Below are 24,063 nucleotides of genomic sequence, written 5' to 3' on the forward strand. Positions count from 1 at the left end.
GATAGGAGATTGCGCTTTCGTATCCTTTTGTTATAAATGTGCATCAGGCGTCGATAAAGGATAAAGGATAGTGGACCAGGTATCGACGTTGAAGTTACGAATATACTGCCAAACCACGATATCTGCCGATCCAACGTACTCCAGCCAGTATTGCGCCATATTATTATAAATTTTCTCCTTCCACGTCTGCAATAAAAAGTTTATTGGACCGTTTAGAGCACTTATTTACCCGTCAATTATTATCATTATCCGCCAATATTGCCATTAAGGTTAATTAATTGAAAATCAACGGTTTTTTATTAATTTCACTTTATTTATTAACTAATAAAAATTAGTTGTTCTTCATTTTTATTACCCTTCTATTTTGTATGATCCATGCCATCATCAATTGGTTTTCTTGTAAGGTCGCGAATTTCTGTGCTTTGTACAAACAGATTCGCGTGCTCGATTTGCGGCCCCGAAGAACATTCAAGTATGCCATCAGCAGATATAAGCGTGGTTTTATGACTTTCGCATGCTTGGAATTGTTCTTAAGACATTTGATAATGCTGGAAATATCTTGAATCAGATTTAGTAGCTCATTAGAGCGCTTCGTATTGATGCAGCGCAGCAATATCAACAGATAACACTCGAGTCCCTTAGAAAAAATGCATTAAAGTGCTGTATTGAAACAAAATTGTTTCTTTTATATTGCTTATTAGATAAGAAAAACATATTATTTATTATAATACATAAATATAATGTAATTTATTTTTATCCTTGTAATATTTCAACTGTAATCTCATCTTTTGTTCACAATCGCTATATCTATTCACTTTTTATTTTCTCTAAATATTGCACTCAATAAATAAAGTTATTATTATTACTGTATTTGATAATTAATAATAGTAAGAGACACACAATTAGTCATATATTTTCCTTATGTGGTAGAAATTGTAAAATCATAAGGTTTAAGAAATTATTAAAAATGTTTAAGAAAAAAATCGACAATCCTTAATTTATGTATAACAAAGAATGAAAAATGTGAACGTTCGAGAATTTAAGTATACCTTGCTGCAAGTGAGAATTTGAGAAAAGTCATGCCAGGTAACGTCTTTCACGTATTTTTCCGTGCTGTACGCAATCGCATCAACCGTACGTCCCCTACCGCAAATATACAATATTTTTTATTTTTTTTTTTTATATTATTTTACAACAATTATGTAACAACACATTGAACATTAGTTAGTTCACTATTCAGACAATCCTAAATCACTATAGGTTAAAATAAAAGAAAAGATGGATAGCTTGGAATTGATTAATGAATTTTTGAGAAGCGTAAAGCAATTGTAACAGCTAAAAGTCCGTTACGGGGAGTAGGAAAAAGTTTTTTACATGCAGCCAACTCGTGATTTATTGCAGAAACTTATTACGGAAACCAGAGAAAATAAATAAATACTTACATTCTCAGCTGGTACATCCATAGACTTGTTAGTAAGCGGCACAGACTTTGAGGATCGCGCCATACGCAAAATTTCGATCTGTAAGCTAGTCGTTCTTTCGTGTTAAAATATGTTAAAATATGTAAAAAAGGAAAATGAAGATAAATGGGACGATATGCAAAATTCCAAGCAAATGGCGCGTTACTTTGTAGAACAGCCGAAGTATACAAAAGAGAAAAAAAAAACGATAAATTTACACAAAGTTTCGAACTTAAAACTAGACCAAATGGCGAGAGTTTTCCGGATCGAATTCTTTTATTTAGAGTTACAATTCACTGTGATTCAAACCGCTCGCAATCGAAAGATAGGTATAAATGACTGTTTTAAACTATCGATCGTTAAGAACGACTCAGGTTTTGTCGCGACGGGTCGCGGTGCCTGGTATGAATCTATCGCTATTTATTAGCTATCGTAATCGCGAGCAAAGTAATGCACCGTTTTAAAAATGACTTATGCTTATGCCTAAGCTGTTCCACAATCACAATGCAATAGTTTAACGGTATATTAATTATAGTTGAAATAATTTTATTAGAGTAGAAAATTAATTAGAACAGTTTGAATTTTTTTTAATTATAGAACAATTAATTAGAGTAGAAAATCCTAATATGAATTTCATTGCAAGAATGTCATACGAAAGATCGATATATGAGTGAGCGCAAATGTGGCCTAAACGTGTAAACTTTACACGATATTATTGACTAATTTTAATCACGTAATTCGAAAACTATCGTTTTCATTTTAGGATTTTTCACATAACTAATCTCCAGAATGCATGTTTTAATAAATTGAAATTTAATAAAATAAAATTTAAATTTATTAAAACATTGTACGATGATTGTGGGATGGCCTTTATAGAAAATTAGAAATAATGATTTATATAAATTCTAAGATATCTATACAAACTGCGCTACAATTCTTACCAATAAATTTTTCATAATAGTTATAAGATGTCTCATATGATTCCAATATTATTCCCGCATCCAGCATGAGATCTAAGGAAAGAGCGTAATACCACGTCTTGGCTGACAAATCCATGTCCTCGTCTGCTAAAAAGTACAGCTCCCGCATCAAATCGACAGCTTCATTGACACGTCTGGTCCATAGCTGATCGACAAAAAAATATTATGTAAATAAAAATGAAATAATATTCATTCCAAATAACGAAAAATCCAAGAGATGTCTATGTAAAAATGTTAAAATATGCGAAAGATTAATTTGTTTTTTTTTTTTTAATTTTGAACCTTTGCGTCGTTTAAAAAATTTACACGGATAACACAAGAAATTCGTGAGCGAATTAATTTCAAATAGTACCATTATCTGAATTAATGAGGGCACAGTGATCAGCATCAGTTTATTAAGATGCAATGTTGCAGATATTTTCAAGACTTTTATACCCATGTCTACGGCTTCCTCCAATTCGCCTCTTAATACTCTTATTTTCACATGCGAATAAATATAGTTTAAAGCACATAAATTAATTCCCGCGTAAAATTTAAAACAATACACCTAATTATACCTAATTTGATACATTGTTAGATAAATATTTGCCACCATCGCTATTTCCTCGGCATTATTCCAACTACCTTTTCTTCTTATTGTGATTAGCATTGGTCTCTCGATATGTCGTATTAGCTTGATGTTTCTTGTGCAATGCAAAACTCGTACTGTCGCAAGATATATTTCGCCTTTCTCTAGAAAATTGTTAACGCTTAGAAACGCGAGCTTGAAACTTCTCAAGGCAAACGACTGCGCCGTTTTCAATTTGTTGTCTATCTGTAAAAGAATTACGTAAATAATTACATTCACCATAATTTCCTCTATTTTAAAATTTACCTAACGCGCGTGAAGTAATTAAAAAACAAACTCTCTGGATCAGTTTAATAATTCGCTACGTACCATAAACACGACGCAAAGACGTCGCAGATACGACGCCAATTCGAATTTCTTTACAATGAGTCCCCTTGACTCCTCATCAATCGTATAGCGAGGGTAATCTTGCAGTTTACAAAACATTTTTGATATTACGTTGTAACAGATGCCTTTCTCCAATCTGGGTAGGCTACCTCGCAGTCTCACCGCCGAGAGATAGTATTTTTTAGCTTGATCATAATTTCCCAGCGCGATGTGAGCATCACCTGAATACGATCAATATTATAATATATATGATAAATAATGATAAGACCTCTTTTTAAAAGAAGTTTTTCAACAAAATATTTTGTCAAGTTTCGCGGACCCATTAAAGCTAGAATAATTCCTTTATCCGTGATACTGTTCTCTGCGCTTTCATCAATCCACTCGTCTACTTCGGCGGCCCTACTTCTTTCAGCAGCGATCGAAAGCAGCTTAAGCGCGTAAAGGGGTTGCGCAATCTGGATCACTCCGGCACTATACTCGATAAAAAACTCGAGTACTTTGCCAATTTCTCCTATAAGTAAAAGTACAATTTAATAAAGTAAGCTAATAATTATAGTCCGATTTTGTAACGCATATCATGGAGTTGTGTTTAAAATAGTAAAATTATTTTTATAAAATAATATGTTATAATATATTATATTTAAATTAATGTCGTAATATAAAACAATGTTAGAATATATTAATTTAAATAATTTACCACTTTTCTCAATGTGCAGATGCAATCTCCAGAAAAGATGGCTGATGATATTGTCACACTGACAGTTACGATAATCGATATGGCTAAACTTCTCCAAGTAGCTTGGATCGGAAGGATCTATCGTCATTTCTGGAGAAATAATCGCAGACCGCTTTCGAAATTTTAGCGATTTGTTCATTCTTTCATTTTCTTCATTTTTCGGAACTATTAAAACATGTGACATTTGAATTCGATACATTTCGAAGTAATGAACTTGTTTTGTTGAATTCGGATGCTTTCCATTAGCTAAACAAGTGTCGTTCTGTCTTGCTGATTGAGGGCCAAGAAATAGAATGACGTATGTATTGACTTGTGTCACTGAATGTAAAGCACCCTTTACCTTCATCTTCGTCATCAGTTGTCGGCATAATAGACACTCTACAAACAACAGAACCTTGTTTTCTTGCCGCAGTAGTTGTTCTGGTCGAAAGTAAACTCGGTTTCGAAACCCATTTACCTTCGATAACCGTTCGACGGCGAATCAACGAAAGCCTGGGTGTTTGTTCTACATGCTGTATATCTTCCTTCTAAAGTCATTTAAACAAATTAGTTTTTCCAACGAAGTTAAAAAAATGTACTTCAAAAGTGTGAATAAATTATAAGATGTTAATGCAATATATCGATTAGAAATTGACTTTGCAAAATTATAAATTTTTCGACCTTTAAAGAATCTTTGAACAAACCGACCTTAAAATTATTGAGTTTATTATATTTTTTCCCCACGATTACATTGTTTATATAGAGGAACAAGGTCTTAAATCTTTTTTTTTCTGTTATATATTCTGCTAACCAGCAAAATTATGTATTTAAGATAAAAAGGATTTTAAACACCTTTATTGTAGAGATTAAAATTCATTTTCAAAAAATTACTCAACTTTTTGGTACTTAATTTATTTATATCTCGAAAAGATATGTAATTCTAATAACCTCCATTTCTTTAAGAACATCCTCGCTGAAAATTCTTAAAAAATGGCCGCTACCACAGGAACTGCACTTTCGAGCGTCCAAGCCGTATATCTTAGCCGCTCTCGTGTGGTGCTCCTGTTTTTCTTCATTCGTTTGTATATTGTACATCATTTTGTAGAACAAATCGACTTTAAACTCTAGCATTTTACAGTGAGCGTAAAGAGGCGAGGGGTGATGACCAATGACAGCTCCTAGGAAATCACAGGAATATTTGCTCTAATAATAAATAACGAAAGCGATAAAATGTAAGTTCACAAAAGAGTGCAAATTTTATTGCGATCCCCTTCGTTTTTTTATCTTTTGCTAATTCGATTTTTTCTCATTAAAAACGAGATTTTTCATAAAATGAATTAGTTAAAAGAATGATAAAAGCTTTCTTCAACTAATATTAAATATTATTAATTATAATTATAATTATTAATATTAAATATTACAAGTACTGTGAAATATTTCAAGTGTTTTTTAAAACTGAACTAACGGGAATGATGGCAGTTGCAGGACAACGAGTGGTGCATATCGGAGAACGTTTGCCGCTTCTTATCTATACAGAAGATAAGATCCTCGGTGTGGAAATCTCGTCGCTGCAGCGAAGCGCACTCTAATATCCGCATTCGGATCATCTCGGAAACGGCTGTAGAGTTACGCGAGGTTCATCTAAGCTAGCGTGTAATTTGGTTGTAATGAGATGCTCGAGAATTGTAATTAATTGTACTCACTCTTGATGGTGTGCAGCGGGATCGAATTAATCATTACGTTTTCTATCATGCTTCGTTTAAATACTCTACCCAGCGTGGCGGCGCATTTAATGAAATCTTGCTCGTAAGGATTCATTCTATCGTAAATCTCGCTCATCAGTTCTAAACTGAGACAGTTTCCAATGAAAAAATTAGTGCAGAATTCGAGCAACATAATTTCGTACGATTGCAAAGACGTTTCGTGTACTTTAAAATGTCGAGCCTATTATTTAATATTATTTTGCATTGCACTCGGCACATTGTGATTATTCATTCTATCTTGGAAGATTAAATAAAGAAAGAAAGATTTATAATGCCAGAAATATTTCAAGAAGCAATACGAAAGGATTTAATAATGAAATGTTAGATTTGCCTGTCATGTCACGATCGTTGCCAGTGATCTTAAGGTAATTTTCGTTCGTGACACAGATGTCCAAAAGACTCATTTGCGACCAGGGTAAAGGCGGCGCTAATTCCTCCGGTGTCAGATCAACTGGTAGCTTTGTCACCAGCGTGCCATTCGGAAAAACGAGGTCGCGTTGCGCCGCTTCGCTGGGCGATATCTTGATGAAGTCCAGACCGTTACTCTGAAGAATTGACGTCAGGAGCGCCTCGCACCATCCGATGTGACCATCTTTGCGTCTTTGCAAAATCCTGATAGAAATCCTGTCGTTGTTTAATAAATTTATGATACTGCGCTAGCCGCGTAAAAATAAACGGTGAAGAAACCTGCTTAATTTCCTAGGTATCGCGAGGACATTCAGAAACTGACACGCAAATACCGGGAGCAGATCTACACTCAGACCGAGCAATATGTGTTTCGTTAGCCTTTTATCTTTATAAATTTCCGCTTCTACATGGGACAAGTCATCCCAAGAATTTGGCTTTGGCATCGTCATCGCTGTGACAATGTTACAGTTATCGAGGGCCGATGACAAAAACTGCCAGGACCTGTGGTCCATGTATTGAATATCATCAAGCAAAATGCAGACTTTAGTCTTCAGCTGTAAATAACGAATAATCATATCAATTTACATGAAAGCGACTTTAGAACAGTGCCTCAAATCCTTTATTTACAATATAAAATAACGACATTGCCTGTTTTAATATCGTTTCAAAGATATCAATAGTTTTCGTGTGACGTCGCCAATCAGTATCCGAACAATAAACGTCAGAAAGAGGAAAACGAACTCTCATTAAAACATTTAAGTAGCAAAAATCTTCCAAGGCAAGAACATCGCCTAATTTGTTAAGTAACTCCTTTTCACGCTCCTCAACCGTCTCACAATCTTCAGCTTCAAGTATCTGCGAGGAATTTAAATGCTAAAGTCATTTATCTCTGTGTCAAAAACTATCTCAATAAAGAAAACCGATAGATATTCGCTATTCTAAAATAGATATTCCCAGTGAGAGATGACCCGTCGAATTGACGTCTAATTAGACGTCTATAGACATCGATTGACGTCAATTCGACGAGTCATTTCTCACTGAGTTGTAACCATAACTTCTGCTGCTGAGTTTCTACCTTCTGAAATCGAAGAATAGAATTTAAAAATCGTTTATTCCTTTTATAGGAATAAAGGACAAAATAGCGCAAAATTCTCAACTTTTCTCTTAGTTTAGCCATTTTATGAAATCTATTTCTATAGACATATTTTTCTTTAGAAAAATTCTAAAGAGAAATTGGTAGAATAATAAAGCAAAACAAATGTTTTGTACCTGCAGAATAATGTGATATATAACTGAATAAGCCTTTTCCGCGTATGTCGCGTGAAGAGAAAGTTTGATTGGTCTTATTTGTCTGTTGCAAACACTCGTGACGAAAGCATCTAAAAGTCTAGATTTTCCTGACCTCTCGATTCCCTAGATAAATAACCGATTAATTTTATAAAATACGCAGGACAAATGCTGCAGAAAATTAACATATTAAATCACTTAATTTTTTATCTTTATTGCCACATACAACAAATAATAATACTTGTATGATACTTATAAATAATTTTTATTATAATATTATTATAAGATTATAAATACTAAACGGATTAATTATATAATTGTAATATACTAGATTATGGTAACTTTATTTTGCAAACGCTCACTTTATTTTCGAAAGCTTTAAATCAAACCTCGATCAACAATCCTGAATATTTTCGATCTATCACTCCAATCTCGTCTAGGATATCGTCCAAGTATTCCAATTCGCGCAGTCTACCCAAAATAGGATAACAATAGTCCAGAGACGAAGTTGCATCTAAATTTTTCCTCATCCTTTTAGAATATCGTGGGAGATATAATTTATACATTTTACTATCTACATAATTTATATTAATTCTAACTTTCAAATATGTATAATTTAATAATTTAATTTTAAATAAGATTTTTAGAGAGGGAAAAACATATTTAAATTTTTATTACGGTATATCGCCGAGATATTCATAGATATGATATTTCTCTAATCGTTGCAATGTTCTCACACCTCGAGAGCGAAATTGATCCTTTCTGAAATGGCTATGCAACACGGTGTCATAGTCACAGGATACCTGATGCCGAAAGTATCGCAAATACGTAATTCAAGCCAAAAAAATTTATATATTTGCATTAATATAATTAACATAACTATATTTTTTTCGACAATATATTATAAAAGAAATAGAAAACTACATTATTAAATCTTCTTCTTTTTCGAAAAAATTGTTTCATAAACGCACATTATTTATTTTTAACGAACAAACTAATTTTGAAACACAATTTCTGACATAAGGTATGTGGCTAACACTACTAATTACCTTATCATAGGAAATATCCATTATTTTTATAGCTTTGTTGACAGGCGGTCCTATAATTGCGTAATATCTTCTAACAATATGCCCAATCACACCACAATAAGCCATTCCTAAAATCAAATTGGTAATATATATAACAGGTGTGTTATTATCACAATATTACTACTGTATGATATAACAACCGAGTTATAATTTATAACGAGATATATTGAAACCTTCCTAACATCAATGCCAATTGTTTCCCTATTCGTTCCAGAAAAAACCTTTTAGAAAGATGAAAGTAAAGTGATCAATATATCTTCGCACAAAAGAATACATTTAACTTTTACCTGTTGACACGCCGACAAAAGCGCTTTGAATTTTAGCGACGGTCTTCACTTTTTGCAATATGTGTGTCGCGCAAATAATTCCGTTTTTACAAGTCTCGTCGACTTTAAATTGGTCCTTATTACTGCACCCGCGTATACCAAATGCGATACGGAAGAGAATATTTCTCTCGTACAGATCCACTGTGTTAATACATCCCCCGTATTGCGTAACTATACTAAATAAATATTAAATTAACTTATTTTTATATTCTGCCGATAAATATGACAATGTGGCTGAAAGAACAGCAATATATTAATTGTAGAGATGAAATAAAACAAAATTTTTTATTTAAAGAAAAATTTCTGCAATTTTATTATAATTACTTATAAAATAATAATTTTCTCAGATATCTATTAATAATAACTATTAATAATATTTGTTAATCATAGATAGAATTGACGGTACCTATGCAAAAGCAGAAAGCATTTGTCGACCAAAAGAATTAATTCGCTGACTGAATATTTGTCAGGAATGATATCGACGGATATTACTGTGATTCGTCTGACCTCTGCCAAGAATTTTAATGATTCACCCTTTTCAATCTACGAGAAGCAAAGCTTGTAACTATGTAACAAATTATTCTGAAGAATTTATTCACAAAGTCTTCTATTTTGTCACAGCTGAAATAATTTACATATACCTGTTGGATCACCGGCTTTGTTAAATAGCTTCTTAACTGCGCGCTAAAATTCGGATTTATCGCTGTTATTGCAGAAATCGCTGTTGAAAACATTTCATGAAAAGTAATGTCTTTTCATAAGACTCCAAACAGTATTGTGGATTTATACAAAATATTTTTAGAAATGAAGAGATGAAAAGATTTACAATAAATAATTAAAGACATACGACCTATATATTAATTCCTAATAGCTGTATGAAAACAGTAATCTGGTACCAATTCTAACGAAAAGAACCAAATCTTTTATGATAATAGAAAACGAAAAATACGAGCAAGATAAAACAGATAAGAAAAAAAGCGAGAAAATACAGAAGAAATACACAGAACGGTTCACGGAATAATTATCATTTACTTTACCTGTCAAAGATTTCTCTTTTTTATTAGCGTTTTCTGTTTCGGAATATGATTCTCCCTTGATAGATATCAAGTGCGTCCTATAAGGTGACGATGGTCTGACGGCATCTATTATAAATTTCCCGCCCGCGGGCATTTCATGGTTCGGATTGACGTGATCGTTCGACAATGCCGGTGTCATATATGTTGATTTTGTGTCTGACTGCTTTAACACTTTTATTATCTGGATTTAAAAATGTACATAAATTATAAAAGATTCTCGTTAATCCTTTGAAAACGGAATATTTTGGAGCGCAAGCCGCAGCTAGAAAAAAACATAACTAAAACTGTAGTTATAAAAGTTACTTTTTAAGATCAGTAATAAATAAAGGAAATTTTTAACAAATCTTTAAATTGTAATAATCGATTGAATTTACGTCTGAATTTGCGTCTAATTAAATTTGCATTTAAACGGAAATAATGAAGTATGCGCGATTTTCACATTGAGTAGAAAGAGACGAGATAGTGTTCGGCTTCTCGAGTTTATAAAATGTCACAGAGATCCGTTACTTTCGAACTATAACTGAGGTGTCATCATACTTTCACATTATATGGATCCTTGATGACGTATTCGTATTGACTCGGCGTACAATGTTGCCATGCGCTCAATGATAATACCAAGTCATTGGGCAGAGAAACCTTTTTCGCATTTTTCAGCTCTTCAATCGGCAAACCGAAAATCACGAAATGCCGAGCCTCATCGCTACCGATCACCGAGAACGTTACATCCCCAGCGGAGATGGCCACGTTCACTGATGTTAATTAAAAATTAAATTCGCGATTATCACGAAGAAACGCGTTTACAAATCCGTCTCGTACACGAAACGAAACACGTGCTTTTAATTTTTTTTAATTTTGACTCTATGTAGTGTTACGAATTTATTTTAATTTCTTTCTTCCAAAAGTTATATTTTAAATTAAATCTGATTATTTCGAACGTGTCATTGCATATGTTATATTATATAAATACCTCTATAAATACCGTTAACATCTTCCAAGGCTGCTATGGAATTTTGTATAGTCATCGCGTGTGTGATCACGTTTTGCACGGCATCGAACATAAACTCACCATCACGTACTTTCCACGCTGCTAATAATCCCTCAGCTATATTTTTAAAATTGTTTATTTTAAAAGAATCTTTTTCAATTAAAATAATCACAAATAAACTAGTGGATCAGTAAAAAATATAAAATTTTCTTTCTATATATAAAATAATTTTTTATATACATCGTTTGCAATTTATAATTATATTTTTATCACGTGCTTAAATTATTCTTCTATACGATTACTATGAATTATATTAAGATTACAATTATTAGCAAATTAGATCGAATAACTTCTCTATTTTGTCAATTTTTTTACAGCTCTTAAAAAATAAATGTGTGAAATAATATCTTTATTTGGCAAGAAATAGTTATTATTGAAAAATATTTTCAGATTAATTATTTGTTGATGCATTCTATTTTGAACAATATTCTTTCACCAGAAAATTTTAGTATGTCTCCCTCGCTGCAATATATTTCGCGAACTGCAATATAGATGTAATCATTTAACGTTCTAGTTAAGGCCATGCTTCCTCCGTTTTTATCGTGAATGTATCTCTTATATAGCATCGAGAAACCTGCTGTATATATATTAATTGGACGATTTTATTAAAAATATTTTTATTTTTTTTGCAAAGGAATTACTTGTGCAAACTCAAAACTGCTATGCCAACCTGAGATGTTTATAAACATCAAAACAGCCCGGAAGCTTCGTAAGCTCTTATCTGACAAATCTGTTGCGTATATTACTTCGTCGGGAACGAAACTTGCCATACGATGAATCTGCTCGTCTACATCAAGCAAATCCAATGCCTAATTAAGAAATCAAGTTAGGATTGAAATACGTAAAGAGCATATAAAATTATAATATTAAAAATGAAATAATATATCTATTAATAAGATAAGGACAAAAAGACACCGTGCAAAGAATTTATATCTAACCTGTTTTAATGTCAAACTATGTTTCTTAAAAATGGGGCCAAACAAATCCGGCGTCCAAGCTGCGACAACATTTTCATCGTTTATCGGATCATGTGCCATTGCTTATATATATAACTAATCTTAAAAATATTTCCGGTATAATAATAAAGATATGCTTATTCTTCATAAAAGTGAAACTTATCACAGACAACACGCGTATATATAAAACTGACACTACTGAATTTATCTGTGAACGTTCAAAGGTTCACGATTTGATTATTTAATTGTAAATGAAATTAATTAATTAAATAAATTCTGATGTTACAACCTTGACAAAAAACGAACAATGCAAATTTTAGAAAGTTGAAAATAAATTTGATTTTTCTGATGTTACTGTGAAGAAAGAATTATTTAAATCGACTAAGACTAAGGGATTTGTAAAAAAAAAAATTATTGACTTAAAATACGCTAATTTTTTGCTTAGGATGTTCAATAAGTTGCATAATTAAGGAGGCGTTAATTATTTGAAAGAAAAAATAGAATATAATTTTTATTTGTCTTTTATACACTTCCCAAAGAATATTTTCTTAACATTAATTTAATATATATTAAATATATTATATATTGAATTTATAATAATGCAATTACTTAGTATTACAATAAATATATTAAAATATATTTTCAAGTACATTTTGCTATGGTATTGACGCTTGATAATTGTTTACCTATAATGACGCCTAATATTGAAAACACAACACTTTGTTTATTATACAGGTACATATTCGATAGAATCATTAGTTATCAGCGACCTTCTGAAATGGTAAGATCGTGATGTTACAAATATTCTTCCGAAGTTATCAATTCGTTGTAACGGCTTGCTAACTATAACTAATTATTACGAGGAATTATATCTTAATTGCTAATTGCGGTACAAAGGTAAGTTTAAGAATAGAACACTCACACATCTCTCTTTAAAAATAAAATGCATAGATTTTGGTTTAAGTCGTTACGAAGGGCAAATGTAACCAACATAGTTCCATCTTAAAACCAAAGTCATCCTTTCGAAACTTTCAAAGTAATCAATATCTGTAATTTTCTCTTTAATGAAACCATATTTTTCTGTTGTTTTTTCTTATATTATTTTTGCTGTCTTTATATTATACATATAACTGTACTATTTAAAATAGTACGCAAAATTACATAAATAATTTATATAATTTAAATAAATAGAAATGTGTACATGTCTGCGAATGTTTAATTTTTCCAACTCAGGAAAGATTTAAGAAAACATTGTATTTCTAATAAAATTAACTGTGTAATTTTTATATATAACGAAATAGACGTTCGCTCCCTTCGTATATATTAAAAGTTACCTTTTACATTTTCTTAGGTATCAACACAAGCGTACGGCTTTATCGAATACATCGATATGAATTATGGATTGTTCGTTCAAATATGGATTGGCATGACGTGGATGTACTTCGAAGAAATTCTTACGATGCCCATCTCGTGACGGTTTTCACGGCATTTCTGTCGATACACAAGGTGGGTGGCAGTCGACGTTGCATGTGGGACTCGCAAAGGCTTGTTAAAGGAGTCACACGACACTTGGAATCTAAACAGGAAGCGTTCGAGAAATTTATTACAAGCAATTCATATTTTACATTCGTTTTAATTAAAAAAACAAAATTATTAGAATTTTATCTCAGATATTTTATAGAAATACGTACGTTATTAACTGTTATTAATTTTTTACGATAAAATAATTTTAGTCGATGACAATTATCGTGTCTTCTCGATGTATATAAAATACGTTATGTATTTTAATAAGCTTATATATATATATATAAAACAATATATATTTTTGTATCATTGACATATACGTTGACAAAATATTCTCGTTTTCATACCAAGACAAAAATTGAAATAATCATCTATTTGAATGCTAAAAACATGTGTACATATAATTTCTATATCTTTTATTATGCGATTAGAACAATTCTAAGTAAGACTTATACATTGTGGCATCAATAATATTAAAAAATTAAAGTTATTAAAATGCATATCACACGAATCAGGGACAAATAGGACGTGCAGTAATATGTGCGTTTAGCCATTATAGATAATACATAAAAATATCGACAGGATAACAACTCAAATTTTAGGAAAACGTTCACGAGAAAAGATACTTCTTACATGGGTATATTAAATTCTTCTTTTTATTCAAATTTTTTAACAAAACTCAAAAACATATAGTTATAATAAAAAATGTTTTAAATGACAAAAATATCACTTGTAAATAATCATTTTTGCTACATATATATATAATGCATATTTTATCTACTGAAATCATAATTGATTTCAGTAGAAGAAAAATCAGCTATGAGCAAACTATGATTTCAATATAAAAAAAAAATCAGCGATGAGCAAGAATTATATAAATTGAAACCGAAAATCGAGATACACACAAATATATTATAATAACATAATGTAATCCTTCATGCATATACACCGAAGATTACAATACAAAATTTTGACATCAAATTTACAGACCTTGTAAATAGTAGCTTCATTCGTACGAATGAAGTGTAAAAAGGATGCGATTACATTTGCGAAGTTTTGATCATCATAGAATAAAATTCTTCGAAATCACGGGTTTTGATACGATTTGGATACGATTGTAAAAAAGCTTACAGCGTATACGGCGTATCTAATCTCATTCTTAAATGCAACGCAGCGATAATCATTCTTAATGTAATAACAAAAATGATATGATTTATTTATGTAAATTTGAATTTGTCGCATTACACGTCTGATGCGATTTCTGGGAATCAGATTCTCCGGCCGTTAAGGATGGGGAAAATGTTCGATTTTGAAATAGCATTATTTTCGATATCCTTAATACTTCGGTATACCTTTGAAACACAAACTTATATGCATAAAGGATTAAAAATACGTCAGAATTTACTCGTTTACAAATACATTACAATTTTTTAAGATGTCAGTTCAATTATTATGTCCAAGATTTTGATATTTAAATAATAATCACTTATACTATCAGTTCTCTATTTTTTTGACTGATGTACATATAACTGCTTAAACACTTCTAACTGTATTTTATATCAATACGACATTAATCAATATTATGCCAGCGGTATAACCGGTTATTATTAATGTCATCGATATATAATATACCAACGTGTTAAAAACCTATTTTAATCTTGAAAATAAGATCCGTATCAAAATGACATACATTGAGCGAATAAACGAACGATACGAATTCTAGCTGTTAAAATTCAGAAAATATTCGTTAACGTTCGAATATTCGGTCTGAATGATTTGTGAGACGCTTTATAAAAAAAGTTCATTACACATTTATCGCGTAATTAATTAATTTAATAAACTTTTGCGATATTTTGAGTGCCATTCTATTGTTTGTTTGCTCGTAAAGACAGCTCGTGACATGCGAAAGCAAAAGTAAGTTTATATATAATTGCATAAACTTGAATATTTTGTAATTCCAGCAAAATATTATATAATATTCTAATTCTTTTTTATATATTTCCTAGCATATGCGGCTGTTTGCATGAGATTATTCTATACCAGCGAAGTAAAAAAAGAATCAGTGCGTTGCATGCCATGGGCTCCTCTCTTTATCATTGTACACCTACATTTTTACATTCGACATTGACCGCAAAACAAGATATCGAATTTGCATCCAATGCCAATGTTACATTATCGTGCACTCAATCTAATCTCATCTCGCGGTATTACAAATCAATTTTTCCATCAGAAATTTCAGGTTCGTTGGTACGTTTAAAGCAGTTATATGTCCGATGCACTCTGTCCATACAAAAAATTTTTTTTGAGTTCCCTAACAAACGTAATGTTCGTCCTCACGTTCCTCATCGTCTGTATCCCGACACGCGTCGCGAGCTTCTTAAGTAAAATATATAATGCAATGTACTAAACGCATCATAATTTTGAAATAAAGGTGCAAAATCTAACTGCTATTTGAGTTTGTTTGATCTTCGCACGTCGCTGTGCTATTAAAGAATCAATATGTACTTTGAAAATTACCACATTGCAATATGTATACGCATTTAATTATAATCTATATAAGTACTATATTTATATATACACGTATTAGACTTTATTAATTCTATTATTAATTCTTTAAATTTTTATGACTTTGTACGATAAATTTTGTAAAGAAACATTATATAATCTTTCGACGGCAATGTGTAATTATTGTAATAATATTTCTATACCAAGTCTGAAATGCAAAAATAATAAAACAATCAGTCTAAGTAAAAAAAAAGTATAAGAAATAATAGAATTAACTTTGTACTTAAACCATACCATTTTTCTGACGTAAAATTTACATGCAGAGAAAGGAAATTCGCATAATATCGATAAGTCCAACAAAAGAGTAAAAGTAATTAAACAAACATACATCACTAGATATACATAAACTGGATATAAATAAACGTGTTATCTCAAATTGTTGAACATCAAAAGAAATAAAATATAACATTATAGAAATCCAAAAAAATTTCTTCTGTTCTTCTATTTAGAGAAGTCGAAATGTTTTTAAATGATTTATTTCGACAATCGATATTATTGCGAATGCTGCGAATATAGCAAAAGAATAGAAAGAGATGCAATAAAGCAAAAAAGTAATAGCATAAAGACAGAGAATAAACTAAAAAGTAATATGTAAGAGACTTATAGGAAGAATAAACTCGATTCTATCCACTAGTACGCTAGTTGTGTGATTACACTTTTTTTATAATTACGCATATTGCGTACGATATGAGAAGAGAAATTTCGCAGAAAGTTTGCAGAACAGAGCGTTAGGAAAGTATAATATATCATAATCTCAGAGAAGACTGATAGTTCTATTGAAGTAACAATGAGAACTGATTGACTAATTTTACATGAGTAATAATTTTTAATGTTTCGGAAAGCCGTGTTAATACAAATTTTTGTACGAAATTTCTACATTTTTAGAGCAGCGTCATTCAGAGAAAGGGATACCAGTCTCTTTATATCTTCTTTTCAGGCTATCATTATCAGGCTTGAAACAGTATCAGAATTGAATATTTCTTTAAATATTCTATAATATGCGTCTGTAATAGTTGTTTTATAATATTCTACTCTAAATATTCTATAATATTTCTACAAATATAATCTTCATTCATTCATTGTCATAAAAATGGCAATTAAATTTTTGGCAACTATTCTGATTTCAATATTTGACTTAGGAATTAATTTACCTACGTGATTCCTATATGTTTCCAATTGATAACGAGTGTTCCACACTCGAACTTGACTAGTTTATGATACAGCCGTTTTCCCCCTCTTCCCGCGCGATCTACGTGACATGTCAGATTTTTTTAGCATTTGTTATTTAATGCTTTGTTCGAATAAGATGTAAGAAGAACGCAATTATATTTGAGGATTTCCGATCGCACACCGCACATACGAGGGGGTTTTCAGCACTGTGAAAACCCATGTGCATCGCGTACATGATCTCATTCGCAAATATAATATGACAATAATAACAAATAAATGATGAATTATATATATTTGCATTATGTGTCACATTAAGCGTCTCACTTCTCTGGAGATCAGATTGACTTGCCGTTAGAAGCGCTGGAAGAGAAGGTTCCGTATAGATTTGGTCTGTGTTCGGTGTTTGTGTTCCGTTGTCGTTCGTGTTCTCATTTGTCGTAGGGTATGCTAGCCTCGTCGCTTTACGCTTACGTTTGTTGCGTCTTGATGTGCTCGCAATTGATGCAATTGATTCCTCAAACAGCAGCTGATTTTCTAGTTTCGACATTGCGGACATACTAAGGTCCAGCGGCTCATCTGGAACTCCCATTTCTTCTACCGACGGTTGATGTTCCGAGACCAGCATCGTAGATGTCGAGGGTTCGTGAATAGCCTTGGATGTCGATGGTTCGTCAATAGCCGTGGATGTCGAAGGTCGGTTAATAGCCGTGGATGTCGAGGGCTCGTTAAAAGTCCTCGCGTTATCAAAGAGACTTCCATTGGCACCAGTCGCGCCGGCTAAGTTTTCAGTATATTTTGGGCGAGGTAAAAACTTTTGGGCATTTAGCATTAAACGAAATACCTGGCCGGTTTCCTTGTCATCTGAATCTCGACGTGTCGCAATTTCATTCACCCACCACTGACATAACGTACTAAACATAGGATTTAACAGTGGGTTCTCCTTGTTAGTGTTTTGGTTAATATTTGGATTACTGCTTGGATTTACTCCGTTCTCATTGGTCATTCCGTTAAACATAGTCATAATGTTTTTGACTCGAGAATCGGAGTGAGACGATGGGACCTGGGTTGGCGATGTCCGTACTGGCGACACTTTGACCGGTGACGTCAATGTCACCTTCGAATTCGGCGAGTTCGGACTCGAAGTCGATCTCGGGTTTACGGTCGAAATCGGGGATGACGATATCAAAGCCGGCAAGATCGGAATCATTGAGATCGGGGAAATTATTTCCGAGGTTGACGGCCTGTCCTCGGCGGTTTCCGTAAACTCTTTTTCCTCTCCGACAATTGGCCTTCGTCTGGGACCGCGTTTGGTACCGTAAACGTCAATGGTGGCCGATGGATTCCGCGTGCCGTCCGGGTTCAGCACCATGCCCAGCGTATGCCGATTATCTTTCAAATGCTTCTTCATCGCGTTGCAAAATTTGGTTTTGTACACGCAGTCGCCGCAATTGTACTGATAGACCTCCGAATGCGTTTTCATATGACTAGTCAGCATCGATTTGCTCACGCACGTATATTGACATTCCGTGCACACGAACCCCTTGAAATCGTCGTGAGCGCTGAACCAGTGGAATGTCATGTGATGCTTGAGCGTGGTGGCGAACGGACACAAGGGGCAAATGAAACCGGGACAGTCTTCCCGTATGAAGTGCTGCCGCAAATGCAGCCAAAGGATCGGTTTCGTGTCCGCTATAAAGTCGCATTTGCTGCAGGGTTTCGGCCTAGGAAGTCTGGGCCTCTTCTTCCCCTTGCTCTGTGTTTCATTACCGGAATCATCTTGCTCCTCGTCGTATCCGTTTGAGTAGTCTTTTTCGACGTATTTATCTTTTGCGAATGTGCAATGAGTGATTATGTGTTCGATGTTTTCCATTCTAAAAATATATTATTTAAATAATAACAATTTGCATTTTGCTAGAATCGATAGAGCATTAAATGTAGCAGTGCACGTTAGAGATCATCACATTCAATTTGTCAGAACAAATTCAATAGATTTTTTTAATTTAATAAAACAGATTTTAGGACGCGCAAAAGTATGGCAAAGTTGGAATATCGAACATTACGTTTTATGGTAGAATACCATGCGAACAATATAGAAGATATATATTTCATGTATATTATTTGTTCTTTGCAATTTTCTCTTTTCTCAACCGATCGCTTTCGATGCACTCTATGTATAATATATAAACTAAAAAAATTAATACTGGATACTATACCTTTCGCTCGCAACGTAGGGACATAATTTACACCTCCTAGGTAATTGCGACGACTGATTCGTGGTATTCTCGGTTGAACTACGTGTAGATGACGAACTGCTATTCTTCGAGGATTGACTCGAACTACTCATTGAAATTCTCAAATCAGATTGAGTCGAGAAGCCACCGTTGTTATTAGTTTCTTTAGTCTCTTCCACTGACTGCTCGATCTTCTATAGAAAGTAAAAAAAATATTAAGAAATCTTTATAAAAAGATAAATGTGTTAAGGTCGGAAAACGTGGTGCTAAATTTTATCAACTGAAAGGTGAGTGTGAACATATAAAAACAATTCAACTTTGTTTTTTTATATTTATTACATGTAATATCAATATAATTTAATATGTATAAAATAACAACATATATTAATGTATAATTTTGATATTAACATTTATGCATTAGACATAAAGCGACGTTATTTACGATATATTATTTAAACATTTATATTTAGAGAAATCTCCTAAAACATCAAAAGACACTAAACAAATTCGATCTTATATTTATGGATGTAATTATTTGACTATCAACTCTTAAAATTTTTATCCTTGAGTCTATACAATATAACGACATACATATATTCGACGAAATAAAAAATAACAGGTGCAAGCACGAAAAAAATATTCCACGCTTGAGTTTCAAAGACTCAATATCGATACGACTTCCATCGCATTTCCACGCCGACATTTTGTTGAATATAAAGGGGGAAGGGTCCAGAGAATGAATAAAGTACGCGATGCGTATTGCAGAGAAAAAGGAAGAGGGAGATGGAGCTCAATCGGAGAGGGGTTGCGCGATTACTCACCACGTTTCTATCACCCCAAGCGGGCGTGGTTGGCGAAAGGAATTGTTCCTTGACAGTAGTCTGTTGTTCATGCTGTTGTTGATGTTGTTGCTGACCTAGCAGAACATCCAAAAAGTCTTTTTTGCATTTGTCCATTTTGGTGATCATGTCTTCGATGTTTTCCATTCTAAAAATATATAATTTAAATAATAACAATTCGCATTTTGCTAGAATCGATAGAGCATTAAATGTAGCAGTGCACGTTAGAGATTTCAAAGCCTAAAAGGATGCCAATCAGAGATTATAAAAAATAAAATAAAATAAAATATATTCAAACGGAGCGCACGAAGCGACGAAAAATATTGATTAAAATTCTAATTTTTAATTTATATAATTATTGTTTACAAGGTGATTGATAAAATCAATAAACCGATGTTAAAAGTAAAAGAGAATCTAAAAACGTAAGTATTCACGCCGCGATAGGGAACAAATGCTTATAAAATCTCTTCCTATTCGGACTTATTCGGACGTCGACTCTCTCTCTCTCCCTCTCTCGTTAAACTCTATATAATTTATTGACTAGCATTGCAAACAGTAATAAATAATAATGTTAGTAATAATAATATGTATGCAGAAAACTACGATTTTCGAAGGTCTATTCAGAGTATATAAATTCAATTTATGGATTATCGCCATAACAGAATATTCATTCACGCTTTTCTTGTAACTTTGAATCCTAATCTTAACAAATCTTTGGAAAAATATTGCAAATTCAAAAGCACGAATAATTTTGATCTGTTTTTTTTTTTTTAGTAATAAGCTTATAGGCAAAACAATAAAAAGGGTTAGCCACAATTGTATAACTTTTCCTATCCTACATTCTATCCTGAAGAGAATAAGCTACTATAGTCACTAGAGACGTTATACGACGTCTCCAGTGATTATACTATGTCCTCTGAGACATTATACGATGTCAAAATTCCACTCTTTAGTCGGACTTATGTTCGCATCCCAGAGGAATACATTGTCTAGTTCCAATAGTAAAAATTTAGCAGAAAATATTCGCAGTGTGTAGCGAATATTGAGCAAAAAAGGTTTAACTTCAGTGCTTTAAATAGCGAAATAAAATGCAACTTTATTTAAAAACAATTATTTACAAAATTTCTATTCTCTTACTTTGTATACAGAAAAATTCGTTATTAATAAATACGGAGGATATAATTAATAATACGGAGGATAATTGAACTTATAAATAATTAAATCTGAAATTAAAGAAAACGTATTTTAAAGCCATGAAGATATAAAAATAATAATAAAAAACATTAACATAATATTAATATTGAAAAAATATGCAAAAATAATAAATTAAATTTTTTGTATAAAAATAATTTCTTATTTTCTTGCTTGGCCTATCCCAATTTTTTCATGTCACATTTCTTTTATTTGACTTATGTCTCTAATTTTAATTTATTTCTCCAATTTATAAAATGTAAAAGTACAAATTATAGTTTGAACTCAATTGTTGTCAAAAGTTTTTTAAATAATTATAGAGATAGCAACAAATCTTGAAATGCTTTATTGCTACATAAATCTATTAATGTAAATTTCTCAAATTATTTTCGCTTTCTCTTACAAAAATTTCGTATTCATAGATGAAGTAAAAAAGAGATTTATGTTCCTCTTCGAGGCGGTTTACGTTTATGCGGCTGGAATCAATTATTTAACTGGAGCAGCGAATGTATAGTCAAATTCTCTTCGTCAAGACGCCCCACTGTTAACTATAGGCAGAATTTCATTTAGAGTATGGTACGATACATATACCTGTGACGTTGCCCATAAATTAAAATGACATCTTTGAAAATGATCCCTTTCTTTCTATGCATGACGTAGTAAAAATAGTTAAAAACATATAAGTACTTTTTTTTACTTTTAGGAAAAGTGTGAAAACTGGTGGAAAGGCGCAAGGGGCGGTAACACAATGTGTAACAATATGATGAATACAAAATAACCTTTCTTTTGATGTAAAAAAGAAAAATAATTATTTCTAGTTTTCTTTTTTTATCAGAACAACTCCGACCTCTCTAAAACCATAGTTAGGAGTCTATGTTCTTAAAAGTCTACATTTTGATTCTATGAGTAATTAAAAACACTTTGTTTATTTGATAAGTACCATTATTTGTTAAAAATATATATTTTCTGACCATGTAGAAAATAAAAAGTAGGAGTACTCTCCTTACAAGTAAGTGCCTCGAATTTAAGGCTGCTAAACGCAGGTGATAAACACTTTTATCGATACATTTATTGATCTAGATAACTGTTTTCCGGCTTCGAAATTCCGAAGAAATAGGATTATCTTAAGGTCAAAACGACGTTGATGGTATTTCGAAATTCCAGCCGAGACGTACGTCAAGATCATAATAATAAATAGAAAACGGCAAAGCAACGAAGTACACTTGAAATTTCATTCGGCAAACATTACAGAGTAGAATAGAAATCACGCGCCAGAGAGCATGATAAAGAAAAATTGCTGAAAAATTAAAGATTAATGTAACGTAATGTCTGTGACTGAGAAGTTATTAAATTGACAATATTAAATTAAAAAATCTATTTAAAAAGGAAACGTCCTCATAAATTGCAAAAAAATCTGAAAAAAATCATACTGTAATATTTATAGTATGATAAATTGACTGGCAAAGAAGAGATAAAACGACAGAAACATTATCAATTTAAATAATATAGATCAATATTTATAGCGACATATTTCCTGTCAAAAATAAGAGTTTTTATATACGTTTAATGCTTACGCAAAATGTTCATCACGCTGTAAAGAAATTTACTACGCTGTTCGTACATTCGCTACTCATACATTCCTGATGTGTAAGTATATATAAAAAAAATAAAACAAATAGGAAAAGAGAAAAAAATAGAGAAAGAGGAGAACAAACATCCCGAGCGAGTTTTCTTTTAAGCATTAATTAAACAAAATTAATACAAAAAGATAGCTGACTATTTTTTTTGCCTAACTATGAATACAGTTACAAAAATACAATTTCAAACTGTATTTTTTTCCTTTTTAAATTTGTAAAATGAATTTAATTCATAAAGAATTTAATCTGTAAAGAATATGAATCTGTATAGAAAATTTAATCAAAATAAAATAACATTACGATTGTACTTACTTTGCTTTATTAAACGCTTGTCAAATTTATTAGTAATGACCTCCAAATTCTTTCGTCGTCCTCCAAATTCTTCAGAACGCCATATTTTCCTCAACTTGTCTTTAAAGATTTGACATTTATATATTTTACACTACACTACTTTTGATATGCAGTATCCTTACTGCTTTGAGTCCCTCAGCACTGTTACTTATCCACGATACTTATCACTATATATATATCGTCTATCGTCCTCTTTCAAAGATTTTCCTCGTGTTCGAATGTTTCGTTTTTTATTAATTTAACGTCCGAACGATTAATTATAATTAATTAACAGGACGATAGTTTTGATGAATCCGAAATTATAGTTTTTTTGAGGAAAATCTCGATATCGAGCGGATATCAGAGTGGACGCTGGACCGGCTTTGCGACGTAGATTCGCAATAATGCGAAAACACTCGTATTGTCGCGGGTAAAAATTTAGACGATCCGAATCGAGAACGATTCCGGAACAAAAAATTCCAGATTTGTGTATCAATATGTACGCGAGAATGCTCGG

General features: G+C 32.1%; 1 protein-coding gene across 1 annotated transcript; it reads right to left on the bottom strand.

Moving 5' to 3' along the window:
• Positions 1 to 11: 11 nt before the first annotated feature.
• On the bottom strand, positions 12 to 24,063 carry LOC112463556. The gene is made up of 22 exons (XM_025030004.1): positions 23,529 to 24,063; positions 20,371 to 20,536; positions 19,532 to 19,743; positions 17,438 to 19,189; positions 13,751 to 13,811; positions 10,020 to 10,239; positions 8,618 to 8,724; positions 8,247 to 8,371; positions 7,958 to 8,099; positions 6,561 to 6,835; positions 6,168 to 6,485; positions 5,814 to 5,959; positions 5,059 to 5,288; positions 4,472 to 4,643; positions 3,689 to 3,906; positions 2,998 to 3,254; positions 2,793 to 2,913; positions 2,393 to 2,585; positions 1,443 to 1,527; positions 1,050 to 1,143; positions 356 to 637; positions 12 to 186 (listed from the first exon to the last, which is right to left on the bottom strand). The coding sequence occupies exons 2-22, from the start codon at positions 20,533 to 20,535 to the stop codon at positions 31 to 33; spliced, it is 5,331 nt and encodes a 1,776-aa protein (XP_024885772.1). The 5' UTR covers position 20,536; positions 23,529 to 24,063; the 3' UTR covers positions 12 to 30.

Source organism: Temnothorax curvispinosus, unplaced genomic scaffold, assembly GCF_003070985.1.
Source record: "Temnothorax curvispinosus isolate PA1 unplaced genomic scaffold, ASM307098v1 QBEX01013431.1, whole genome shotgun sequence".
NCBI classification, from domain to species: Eukaryota; Metazoa; Arthropoda; class Insecta; order Hymenoptera; family Formicidae; genus Temnothorax; species Temnothorax curvispinosus.

Coding starts and splice junctions, on each gene's coding strand:
- LOC112463556 (XM_025030004.1), bottom strand. CDS start 20,535: ATGGAAAACATCGAAGACATGATCACCAAAATGGACAAATGCAAAAAA. Junction 8,725..10,019: donor AAAAGAGAAATCTTTGACAG/GTAAAGTAAATG, acceptor ATTTGATTTTAG/GAATGGCTTATTGTGGTGTG. Junction 187..355: donor GGATCATACAAAATAGAAGG/GTAATAAAAATG, acceptor TTTTTATTGCAG/ACGTGGAAGGAGAAAATTTA.